This window comes from Anabas testudineus, chromosome 21 (assembly GCF_900324465.2).
Source record: "Anabas testudineus chromosome 21, fAnaTes1.2, whole genome shotgun sequence".
NCBI classification, from domain to species: domain Eukaryota; kingdom Metazoa; phylum Chordata; class Actinopteri; order Anabantiformes; family Anabantidae; genus Anabas; species Anabas testudineus.
In genome coordinates this window covers 10,985,084-10,997,491 of record NC_046629.1, presented here as the reverse complement: position 1 = coordinate 10,997,491, position 12,408 = coordinate 10,985,084, and the positions used below count along the sequence as shown (strand labels likewise).

The 12,408-nt window shown below is 41.9% G+C and overlaps 1 protein-coding gene across 1 annotated transcript in view; it reads left to right on the top strand.

The window, feature by feature from the left end:
- igsf3 (immunoglobulin superfamily, member 3) overlaps positions 1–9,680 on the top strand; it is a 66,019-nt gene extending 56,339 nt beyond the window's left edge. The window contains exons 7-9 of the mRNA XM_026376081.1: positions 2,336–2,746; positions 4,313–4,759; positions 5,347–9,680. Coding sequence (XP_026231866.1) covers positions 2,336–2,746; positions 4,313–4,759; positions 5,347–5,597 — 1,109 coding nt within the window. The 3' untranslated portion in view covers positions 5,598–9,680. The remainder of the gene's footprint in view (positions 1–2,335; positions 2,747–4,312; positions 4,760–5,346) is intronic.
- The last annotated feature ends 2,728 nt before the right edge of the window (positions 9,681–12,408 follow it).

Genomic DNA, 12,408 nt, shown 5'->3' with positions numbered 1-12,408 from the left:
AACACGAGAGAATTCTGGAGGGAGTGGAGACTTTAAGGTTGTTTTGGGACAAAAAAGACAGTTTTTCTTCTTCTCTTCTGCGTTTCTCCCCAGTGTGCCTCCACTTTATTTGTCCCTGTTTCTTTGCTTGAGTGAGTGGTTAGTTATAATAACATGTAATAGCTCGTGATGCTGCCTAATAAGGCTTGAATAATTAGCCTATTTTAGCTTTGAAAAAGCATTTCTGTAAACACTGATGTACGGCAACAGGCTTCCAGCCCCCATATTTTCTCCTGGCTCCGGATTCAAACTTCAAATGGGAACGGCAGAGAATTACTTTGTCCCGTGCCAATCCAATCCTGCATGGTTCCACTTCAGGAGGTTCAGAGGTAATTCTGCAAAATAAAAAAAGAAAAAGATTGCCAGGATTCTGCAAGGCTCTGCAGTAATTCCGGATGGGGAGATTGTCAGGCTTCCTACCAAGTCTCTAGTGGGTGCCTAGGCAATGATGATGACTAATTTGAGATGCTGGCTTGGAATTGCACTACACAACAGGGTGGTCTGGTGATGCCTTTCAGCCATGCATCTTCTGAATGCAACCAATTGTGTACACACTGTATATAAGTTGCAAATGTGCAGAATCACTAACAGCGATCATGTGAGCATGTTCACCAATCTGTGGATAAGGGTGAGGGTTTCTGGACAGATGGCCGAGACCCCAGGCAGTGAGTCAGTCTTAGCAGGAGCAAAGAGGGTACATAGAATTCAAATCCAGAGGGTTTTTTTTTTAAGCATGCAAGCTTTATAAGGGTCAGATTTGTGTCAGTAAGTGGAAAAATATCACTTTAGCAAGTATTAAGACTTAACTTATTAAGAAAACATCCACCTATCCATTATGTAGACTGAGTTTTTCTACAGAGAGCCACAGACTGGTCCCAGGTTATCACAGGCCTGACACACAGAGAAACAATCAGCTGCACTCAAATTCACACCTATGGATAGGTTCGAGTCACAAGTCAGCCTGCATGTCTTTGGATTAAGGGTGTAAACTGCTTCAGGGAGTCTCCCATATACTGTAGTGTCATGTGTGTATTCACAAATCGCCTGTGTTAGTCATAGATTTCTAGCAGATATCAGTCCCCTGATCCAGAAATGGGCATGTCATTCTGTAGGGAAGAAGTGTAAACATACACAGCACTTGCATTCCTGCTGCTAAGATCAATTAAAGGAAATTGTTTCCCTGAAACCCAACAGTCAAGGTTCAGGTCTGTGTCAATATCTGTGAAAAAGGCAAAAAATCAGCTTAGAAATACACATTTATTTGCAAGTATTCAAGCTGTGTGGTGTTTCTTTGAGTGCAGGTAAATACTCCTGTGATTCTGTTTCTGATTCTGATTGTTGGAGACATTTTTCTCACTAACAATAATGTCAGTTGTTTAAAGATCTCCTGAGGTAGCTGTCGCAAATTATTTCATAGAATGTCAAACGTAAATTACGGCAGATCTTACGGCATGAAAAATGTATTTCTGCGTGTGTTTTGCTTGAGCATTGGAAGGTGTGAGTTCTTTTTTTGCTTTGCGTCTATGTTTTTATACATCGTGTGTCAGGGCTGTGTGTGTGTGTGTGTGTGTGTATGTGTGTGTGTGTGTGTATATGTGTGTTTTCCACATTCCCTGTGTTGAACTAATCCTTTCCCCAAGCATTTGACAGCAGGGCTCTGGTCGCGGTCGCACCTGATGTACCTGCAGCTAATCCTATCCCACAACCAATGTCACTGTAACCAATCCTGTCACAGCACTCAGGGCAGCCTCAGCTCCTTCCTGACATCTCAGTCACACCTCTCTATCATCCCCTCCCTCTCTCTGCTCTTTTCCCATCCTTGCTCGGCTTGATAAATACATTCCTTGTTCCTTCTCTTTCTGTCAGACTGGCAGGCCCCCTGCCCTGCTTTTGTCTTGTATCTTACCTAATAATATCCATAGCTCTGCTTTATAGTCTACCCCCCTCTCCATCACCCTTGTCTCTTCTGCTGTTCTGCATCTTATATTACATTTCTGCCTTGATACCAAAAAACCTCTCATCCCTACAGCTTTGATTTGCCTGACATTTCCTCCTCCTTTGCCTTTCCCTCATATTTCTTTCTTTCCTCTTTGTCACCTGCTGTACTCACCCACGCACCACTGTCTTTACATGCCCTGCTGCCACCAGAAATAAACCCAGCTACAGGTCCTGTGTCACAAAACAGAAATTGCATTGTGTACCTGTCACCGATGCTCACATATTCCAGCACCCAAAGGAATGATTGTCTGCTTGTTCCTTTTCCCTTCTGAACGCCCTCTCCTTTAATTCTTTGCAGAGAGTAAGCTGCAAGTGCAAAAGTCCAACCAGTCTCTGGTGTACCTGGAGGACAGCCGTGTCAGGATCAATTGTTCAATCACCTCCCAGACCAGCCAGGATTCACAGCATGCGGTGCTGTGGTACGTAAGGCGAGCAACGGGGTCGGAAGCTGATGAACTCCTGCTGAGAATTGAACGCTCAGGGGCCTTTGAGTATGGTGCCTATGCAGACGAGGAGAGACTGCGACGTCGTGTGCAGGCCGAGAGGCTTTCGCCCCGTCTCTACGTGCTGACGCTGAACAGGGCAGAGAGCAGCGATTCTGGGACGTACTACTGCCTGGTGGAGGAGTGGCTGAGCGACCCAGATGGAGCCTGGTATCGACTCTCCCGGGAGTCCTCAGGGTTCACGCAGGTTTTGGTCAGACAGCCAGGTAAGCAAGCTGTCAAAACCGCTGTTCTTTCCACAAAATGCTTATTTATTACCAGTGCAGGGATCTAGCAGATGCCACTTTAGCACCACATATTGTCCAGCTTTAGACCAGTTGAGCATTGTTAAGCCAGCCCCTACTCCAAATTGCTGTCCCCTCACCTTGCCTCGCTCATGATGCTCTGCTTAAGGCTTCAAGACTGCCTTACTCTGATGACCTTACACCTGCCCCAGGCACAGCTAAGGTGGCAAAAAATGGGTTGAAATCATGCTGGCTGTCATATGCCACGCCAGAGGGCAAATCCTGGCCCATATGTATAACGTAATCTTCTTTCTCTGATGTACCTGCTGCCACCCAGACTCTGACATGCCACCATGTAACCTATAATCTCAAGTACCTTATTCCTCATATCCTGTTCTCTCCTTGGCAGAGTTTTTCCCTAACTCTTACCACAACATTTTCTCCAGTCCTCTCCAAATGAAACTCTGTGCCCCAAAATGCAAATTGATAACAACCCATCCTTCATTGGCATTCTCTTTTTTCTGTAACACTAGTTGAAGGTGACTTCTTTTCAAGCAGAAAAATATAGCAGTTCTTCTGCCAGGTGTGCTGTTTATAATTCAGACATGATATGACATCTGTCCATCTAGGGCGTAACAATCAAAACATTTAGTCATAAACCAGCATGGAAAAAAATACCTATTTTTATTATAGACAATGTACCAAACCTACAATTATGGGTGTGGTACAATTATGAGGCTGCAGGGCAGACATTGAAGACATCCCTATGTGCACCTAACCTGAATTCCTGATTCCTGTCATTCTGTGATTCACTTGATTCAAAAGTTAACACAATCTCAATTATTAAGAAATTAGGAAATCATAAGGAAAATCATAACCACATGGATTTTTACTTTTTTGTTGTTGTTTTTTGGTTTTTTTTTACAATTTATTATTCAATAGTAGAATGGGCTGTATAAACATCATGGATATTCATTAATGTGCTAAAAAATGCATTCAGCTAGGAAGTCAGCCAGAAATCTGCCTGTCATGAGGGGAGATGTGAGCCAGCATTTTCCTTTTTTTCTGCTCTGCTGCTGTTCTCTCGGCTTCTTGTTTTAACAAGAAGGCCGTTCAAACTGTGTGTGTGTGTGTGTGTGTGTGTGTGTGTGTGTGTGTGTGTGTGTGTGTGTGTGTGTGTGAGCAAGCAAGCCAGGCCTTTACTGCCATTTTTTTAAACTGCGGTGGAACTGGGTCATTGTACCAGCCCTGAAGGGCAGTAGCATACCCGTACAGACAGACACACTAGCCTTGGGGTAGGATCTAACCTTGTTAAAAAACTGAAAAACTGGTGATAGCTGTGGGCAGCACTGAGGGGTGTATTTATTTTTCTCTTATGTTGTCACATTTTGAAAGTTTTGTGTCCCTGCATGCATAATTATTTGCTGTTTTTGTGGTGTTTAAAGGCATTATGAAAAAAACAGCCCTGTTACCTGGAGTGCCTTTTGTGACTTATGCTCTATTACTAAACTACAATACCCCAATTATTCCCTCTCTTTCCCTCTGCAGAGGTTCGGCTGCAGGTAGAGGAGATGGAGTCAAATGTGACTGTGGAAGAGTCTGGTTCTATCCGACTGGGCTGTAGCATACCTTCCCAGTCATCCCGAGACTCCCGCTTTTCTGTGTCTTGGTATGTGGAGCGCTCTGAAGATGAGGATGATGAAGACCAGCCGGGTGATGAAGGAAGAGAGCGGGAGTGTGTGTTTTCTATCGGCCATGATGCTGTTTTTGGAAATGGAAACTGCAGCCCCAGAGAAGAGGCGGGGCCAAATTCTCGCCTACAATTTGAGAGGATGACCTCCGATCAGTACAGCCTGACCATTCAAGGGGTGCGGCCAACAGACGCAGGCAGATACTACTGTCATGTGGAGGAGTGGCTCCTCAATCCGCGCAATGCATGGTACCGCCTGGCCACCAACAACTCTGGGTTCACTATCGTCAATGTGCTGCAACAAGGTGAGTCCTCAATTAACTAAATCCTCCTCTGAATGCAGATGAAAATAACCAGAGGTATGCTTAAATCAATTGCTGTCTTCTTATATTATACTAGAAATGTAAGACCAGGCTGTTGAGATAGTGGAATAGGATGTAATTAACTTCTGCTCTCTTTCAATGCTTTGTCTCACACTATATTCTTTCATATTAACCCATCCTAATATGTTCTCATTGTTGCAGAACATCTAACAAGAGAATATTAATAGTTCAATTAGGGTTTAAGCTTTCTACCACTCTATATGCCATCCCTGTCCTGGATGGCCTGGCTTCTCCAGTCACACTTTTTTTTTTTTTTTTTTTTTCCGTTGGACAACAAAAGTCAAAAGCAGAGCCGGAGATGGGTTCAATACTGAAATCTAAAGAATTCAAATGGATTAATTCAACAGGGTCAACAACTAGATGAAGGTCAATTATAGTTGTAAGAAGTGTGTTCCTACAAGAGTACAGTTCAATCAAAAGGTTTTTGTTTTTCCTTTGTTAATCAATTTTCAGGACTATACCAAGGATATCTTTTTTAAAAAAACAAAATGTCTGTTCACTGTCCACAGTGTCCACCCTCCAGTCAGTGGTCTGCTCCAACGACTCCCTCTTCTACTTTGTCTTCTTTTACCCCTTCCCCATCTTCGGCATCCTGCTCATCGCCGTGCTGCTGGTGCGCTTCAAGAGCCGCAACAACAGCAAGAGCCAAGAAGGCAAGAACGGCGCCCCCCTCCTGTGGATTAAAGAACCTCACCTCAGTTACTCTCCCACCTGTTTGGACCCACCTGCCCTTAGCCTGCACCCCGGCTCTGTTGACTAAACGGGGTCTTCCTTTCCCGTCTCGCACATGTCACAGATCCAGCCAACACAATGCCAGGGAGCAGATCTAGACTCCACCTTCAGACCTTACCGTCTTTCACTGCTGTGTTGAATTAGTCAATGAGTTGATCAGTTTTGAAATTCCTACCCTGGTGGCTGCCTGTTTTATGTTAACTGTGTGGGTGTGTGTGTGTGGACTAGAATGAGTTTGCTGTGTTAGCAAAATTAAGTGTATGAGTGTTAAATGAAGGGCAAGAGAGTATTATGAGCCTCTCTCATTTTTGTTTCCTGTAAAACTTAATCTCATAGCTGCATTTTGATTTTTATTATTTTAAATATTTGTCTATTTTTCAAAGGAAAAAAAAAAAAAACTGCGCACAGGAGATCATTGGCCAATTGGGGAAGAACATTTAAGAGAAGGAACTCTATAATCGACTCCAGCACTGAACGGATGCCAAAAAAGTCTCCACACTGATCCAAGAGCGGCCACAGCCTGGCCCACTATGTTGGTTGCCATAGTGATGCTCTGTGCCCACTGACTCCGTAGCTGATGACTTGGTTTCCAGCCTGTATAGAGACAAAGGCAAGGACACACAAGTCTGTGTCCTTAGTGAGGATGTGTGTATGTGTGTTGGCCCACCTGCTTCCACAATGAATTTGCCTTGGCAGAGAGAAACCAGTCCCGGTGCACCACTTAAACACTGCCAGACACTCTGGCCTTAGTGGGAGACTGCTCCGCTCTTCTCTTCTGTTCTCCTCCTCTTCACAAAGAGACAGTGAAAGAAGGAGAAGGAGTGAGGTCGGCAATGATGAAGAATAAATGAACCGCGCTCCCCTGCTGAGGTTATATGAACTTTGACACAAGGGATGTTTTTCAGTGCCAAGCCCTCCATGTTTCTACACTGTCCTGTGCAACCAGTTTTGAAGTTTAAAGAGAGTCCCCTTACTCCCTGCTGTGGGTTCATGGGCCTTGTGGACAAAAGGACAACTTTTACACTCATGTTAAATCAGTTGAATAGTCCTTAGATTGCACAGTGGGGGTCACTGACTGAAACTAAATTCTTGCACATTTATTTAAGTTGCCCAGTATGACTACTCCAGCCTGTCTTCGAAATATATGAGAAGCTCAAAGAATGCATATTAGTCCAAAAAAGTATTTTGATTTGTTCAGAACCACACTGGAGATGTGTAGGTGTTTGGAGAAACACTGTAAAATTGGAATCTGCACATCATAAGAAATCAAATCAATGGGCCTGGGCAAACTTTTGTGTTTATTTTAAAGATTTTTCTATTTATTGTTTTATACTACTTTGCATAGCTTTGTAAGATTTTCTTTTTGCTTTGAAAATTCTCTAAAAATGTGCTGCTTGTGTTGCCGGGCAACTGCACCAAGCAGATTATGTCAATAGCCTGTGTGTTGGCAGTGTGGTAGAAGTAGAAATGCTAGATTTGTCCTGCGCATTGCAGTCTGTAGCATTTCATACCAGATTGTCAAGTTTGGTCAGTGTCAAAACACTGTATATCTATACCTATAATGAAATTAACTGTGGCTGTACATGTACAATAGTTTAACAGACAAGTCACAAAAATGGATTCACTTAATGCTTTTTGCTCGAGTCGCGTTTATTTAGTGAAATGTGATGTAACACCTAGTTAGGATGTTTGATCAAAGACGACTGAAACTGAACTGTTAAAACGTCTTCTAATCATGGATTCTAGCCGAAGGCGTCCTCCTCAGTTCCCCATCACGTAAGGCACAAGGGTTGAAATTCTGTGTCACCTTCCCTGGAATGCAACAGGAGAGGTGTGAAATCCTCTACCCAACCCGGGTCTAACCCTTTCACTGCCAGACTGGATATGAAAACTTGACATTGTTGTCCCAGTTGTGTCAACATGTATATTGCATGACAATATTTCAGGAGGAATTTTGATGTTTTGTAAACTTTGAACTTTTTGAGCATTGTATTTGTGTGACAGAGCAGTGCCCAACCCTGCCCCTGACTTCCTGAGCCAGAGTCAACACGAAGCCCACCCCCTCGTCATTTTCAGTGTTTGACTGCCAATGATGCCCTTTGAACCTGTTAATTAATCTGATGAATGGGTGTTGTGAAGATTGTGTTTGATATTATTGCTCACATTTGTCTTTTTAATGCTTTGCTTTTATGCTGCACTTCATTAAACAGATTTATGGAAGAAAAAAAAGCCAAAAATGACATAGCTAATGAGAACAAGCCAATAGATTTCAACTTTCTTCACTTGTTTTCAATTTAACCAACCCATTTCAGGTAGATTACACTATTCCAGGCGGAGAAGTGCTGGTGATCGTGATGCATGTGCTGCAGTTTCACCTACAACTAAACTGATCAGTGTCTTCAAAGAAAAGAACGATCGATTTGCTGTCTGTCTATTCATTATTAACCTTGTTTACAAGTGTTCTCATAAAAGAGATACTGATATGGAGAAATAATCTTTGGAAAAGAATTTAGTTTTTGTGCAGTCCTCTGTACAAGGTATCTTGGATACAAGGTTCTAGATAAAAACATCATACAATGAAAGGAGAAGTAGCCCACGTGTCGAATGTTACAAGCTTCCAAGTAGGTAATGGGGCAACATTTTGACTGTCAGAGAGACAAACACTCATGTAAGAGGAAAAGGAGAAGTTCACCTAGAGTTGGATCACGATACAAAAAATACAAAAAAACTCATATACTGCAAAATACATATTTTTGACAAGTGCAAAAATGGAGGAAAGTGTACACTGTTAATGTGAATGATTAAGATAACATTTCACCTTTCTTCTTCTTTTTTTTTTTTTTTTCTTTCTTGCCCGAGAAAGACCGTAGTGGTCGCAACATTGCCTCATTACATGTTACATTATGTGGTGTGGGAGCCATCTCTGTTTTTCAGAGACAAACAGTCTTTAGCCTCTTGTTGCTCTTTGATATCAAATATCAAAACAGCAGGAAAGCTATTCTGTGCATTCTGAGGCCCTAGAGTCACTCAGGATAATTGATGAAGGTGCTGCAAAGGTTTAATACAGTCCCCTCCAAAAGTATTGGAACGGTAAGGTCAGTTCCTCTATTTTTGTCGTAAACTGAAAACATTTGGGTTTGACATCACTAGATGCAGATGAGACAAAGACCAACGTTTCAGCTTTCATTCCCAGGTGTTTGCATCTGGATCCGATACACAACTTAGAACATAGCACCTTTTGTTTGAACTATTTTTCATGTGAGCAAAAGTATTGGAAATCATAGACTCAATATAGATTTAAGTGAATAAGACTTAATATTTTGTTACAAATCCTTTGCTCGTGATAACTGCATCAAGCCTGTGACTCAGTGACTTCACCAAACTTTCATTTTTTGATGTTAAACCCCGGTATTTTTAGTCTACAGCAAAAAAGGGAACTGGCCTCACTGTTCCAATACTTTTGGAGGGGACTGTATGATTTAACAGTACTGGCTTTGAACTGGCAGGATAGGAATGGGATATCAGTTTTGCATAAGCTGGAGCTTGTTTGTTGGTTGAACGATTGCCTTTCAGAAATCTTGAATTGTCACAGACACACAGGGTGGATAAATGGTGGCACAAAACAGCTGCTTCAGCGTCACTGTGTGAATCACTTAATTCTTCCAAAATTCAGTACATACTTGAGCCAGGAAGTGGATAGCGTGGTGGTATAGTGTGATGTCACAGTGTGAAGTCACAGTGTGATGTCACAGTGCCACGTACAGTCAAACTCTGGTGGTTTTTGTTGTTTGTTTTTTTGTTTTTGTTTTATAGAGGGTATATGAATATCATCCATAGCTGCCTCCCAAGATTCCTCCAGATATTCTGACAGTGTTGAAGCTGTGTTTTGAGGGCTGCATGTATTGGCTGTTTATTGGCTCCAGATTTAGGTGTAAAATAGTTTGTGGTGATGTTTTCAGTTCAGCCAGTGAAACTTTATTTTCAGTGATGTATTTTTATATGACCATGTTTTCTTTTTTCTTTTGTTATTCAATCAAATAGCTGCCATCGTGACCATTCAAAAAGGCACTTTGCTATTGTCAGTTTATTGCAATAAAATACATTCAGTGCATCTTCCTGTTTTCCTTACAACCATGTGCATTTAACAGTATGTGGAGATGGGTTATTAAAACAACATATTGATCCAAGTTCCCCACAACAACTGTGATGTACTTAAGTACTTCCAGCATGCTTCACACCCATCTAGTTCAGCTTCTGTTCAGCAGAGTCTTTTGGGTTGGCATGAGATTCTGACCCTTGAGACACTCAAAGTGAAGGTTTATTTACTCTGTGTGTTCACTCCAGTCTCTCTGTGCATGTGTGTCTATTTTAGCAAAGAGGAGAGAGGGTTTAGGTCAGCATGTCACTGGATGAATGATGCTTACAGGGCCTCCTGGCCTATTTTTAACCTGTGAATTTATATGAACTTATCAATGCGCATATACCCAGTGATGCTGAGGAGGAATGTCAGAACCCATACTATAAATCAAGGTAACGCGTAGCATTCACTGCAAGAAAAATCAGAGTTTGGTGTTGGCTTGGTGTTCATTGTCTCAGTTTTGGGATGCATGCAGTTTCCCCTGTGACAGCTTTTGGTCGACTCTTGACAAAACATTCTGCCTCGACTGAAACAGGTCCCACACTCAAAGATCTATTGATGCTGCTAGGCACTGATAGCAAGCACACTGATACTGCTGATGTTATTGTCAGCCAGCCTCACTGCAACTTCACAGGATGCAAAAACACCAAATACTTCCCCCTTTGAGCACCGTCTCCCTGTCCCACTTTCTCCCTGATTGTTTTGTTCTCCGTCTGTTTTCTACAATGCAAACCCTATGAGCAAAAATCAGTTTTTCCATAAAAGTAAGCAACACTAACAAATCCATAGTCCTCGCTGAGGATGCAGACACCAGAGGGCACACATTGGCAGACAATGCTTAATGATCCAGAGTGGCAGGGCAGCATGCAGGCAAATGGATTATGATTTATTACCGGTGAGAGAGGTAGTGCTGAAGAAAGTGCAAAGACAGGACATGGATTCCCCTGCTTTCACTGGGGTGAGCTGGGGATCGATTTTAACAAAGACAAAGCAAAGAAATCCATGAAGACTGGTACACAGCACTAGTACATGAATGTCAATAGAAAAGGGATATATTTGCTTCTGTTCAAAAGTATTTTGACTAAACACACAATGAGCACCAACTATAGTACATACGCTGGCTAGATAGGTTGTTCTGTACTTAGAAGTGAAGCCGTAAGTGAGGCAGAGCTACCAAATTTCCAGGTTGTTGAGTGACTCTCCTGTTGAGGCCTGTGCAGGCTGTGTTGAGCTCACCTTCATGTGGCATGACTCAGTGATGTGAGGTGTGAGTCAATAAAAATAAAAAAAATCTTGTAAATACACAAACTGTAACATTCATATTTCAAGTAGTGCGTTGGTTTCCCTCTGTGGTTCACATAGAGGGGTTATGTAAGTGAGCAATACAAGTAGGAGAAGAACAGATGTACCACCTTCGCAGCAGAAAGTGACACTTGCTATTGCTATTTGCTGCTCATGTGTCACTAGCAATCGGTAATCTCTAAGACACTGCTCTCTGTAAATTCGGTCGAAGAAAAAAAAATTGGATTAAGGGTCTGTTAGTTAAAGCTGTTTATTCAGTAAGAAGAAATAAGAAATGTCAAGAGTTTGCCGATGAGTGTCATGAACGTGATTCACATGCAGCTCAAAACACACAAGACACCTACTGACATCCAAACCAAAAAAATACTGTGGGTCCCACATCATTCATAATGGATTAAAACACAAATTTACAAACACACACACACTGGAATATTCTCCTTTCATCCATAATTGATGGACACTAAAATTTGTGTGTACTTCCACTGGCTCCGACTACGATGAAGTAAAAAGATTCCAAGGTTGCTATTGAGGCAGTTATTCCCCTGGGAGCTCTGCATTTAGTCTCTCCTCTCTGGGGCCCTGCAGAAGCCTGAAGATTCAGATGCAGAGCTAATTAACTGTTCCAGGCATTCGTTTTTTTTATTTGTTTTATTGAGAATTTAAATGAACATTTGATACCTGATCAGTGGGTTGACCTTGCAAAGTTAAAGACTATTTAGTCTTGACCTTTCCTACTAAAAACTACTGTTTAGCTTAGTCAAAGCATAGTGAAGCAGGACTACAGTATGTGAGGGTGCGTTTACTAATGATAGCTGAGCAAATAACACTTCTGTGGAAGGAGTAAATAGAAGGAAATAGTCCTGAAGCTCTTCTGAACCTGAGGCTGTCAAATGCTCACGATGACAAGGTTAAGTCTTCATTTGCAAAGTAAGCTGTAAATACAGTGAAGTAAAGATACGCATGATGTTTAGCAGTTATGTTCATCGAGCTTAGCGAGTAAACTACTAAATGCAAAGTACAACAGAGGCTGATGGGAATACACTTTGCAGGTGTTTGATCATAAACCAAAGTATTTAACTAATTAACACTTGGCGTTTCATACAATGGGTTCGATCTAACAAAATGAAGCATTTTGAAGACTTTCATTTCCTGAAATCCATCCCCGACGGGCCAAGCAGAGTAGTAGCTACAATATATGGAAAGAAATCCATATACATAAATTAATAATTACAATCTGTATGAAAAGATGGGCTGAAAATACCACCACAGCACTACACCTTCAGGCACTACAATACAGACAGTGGAAACTGAAATGTAACAGGGGCAAACAGCTGTTTTAACTCGCTTCCGTAAATCATTTATCTATCAAAGGTACAGTAAGATATATACTATACAGCAG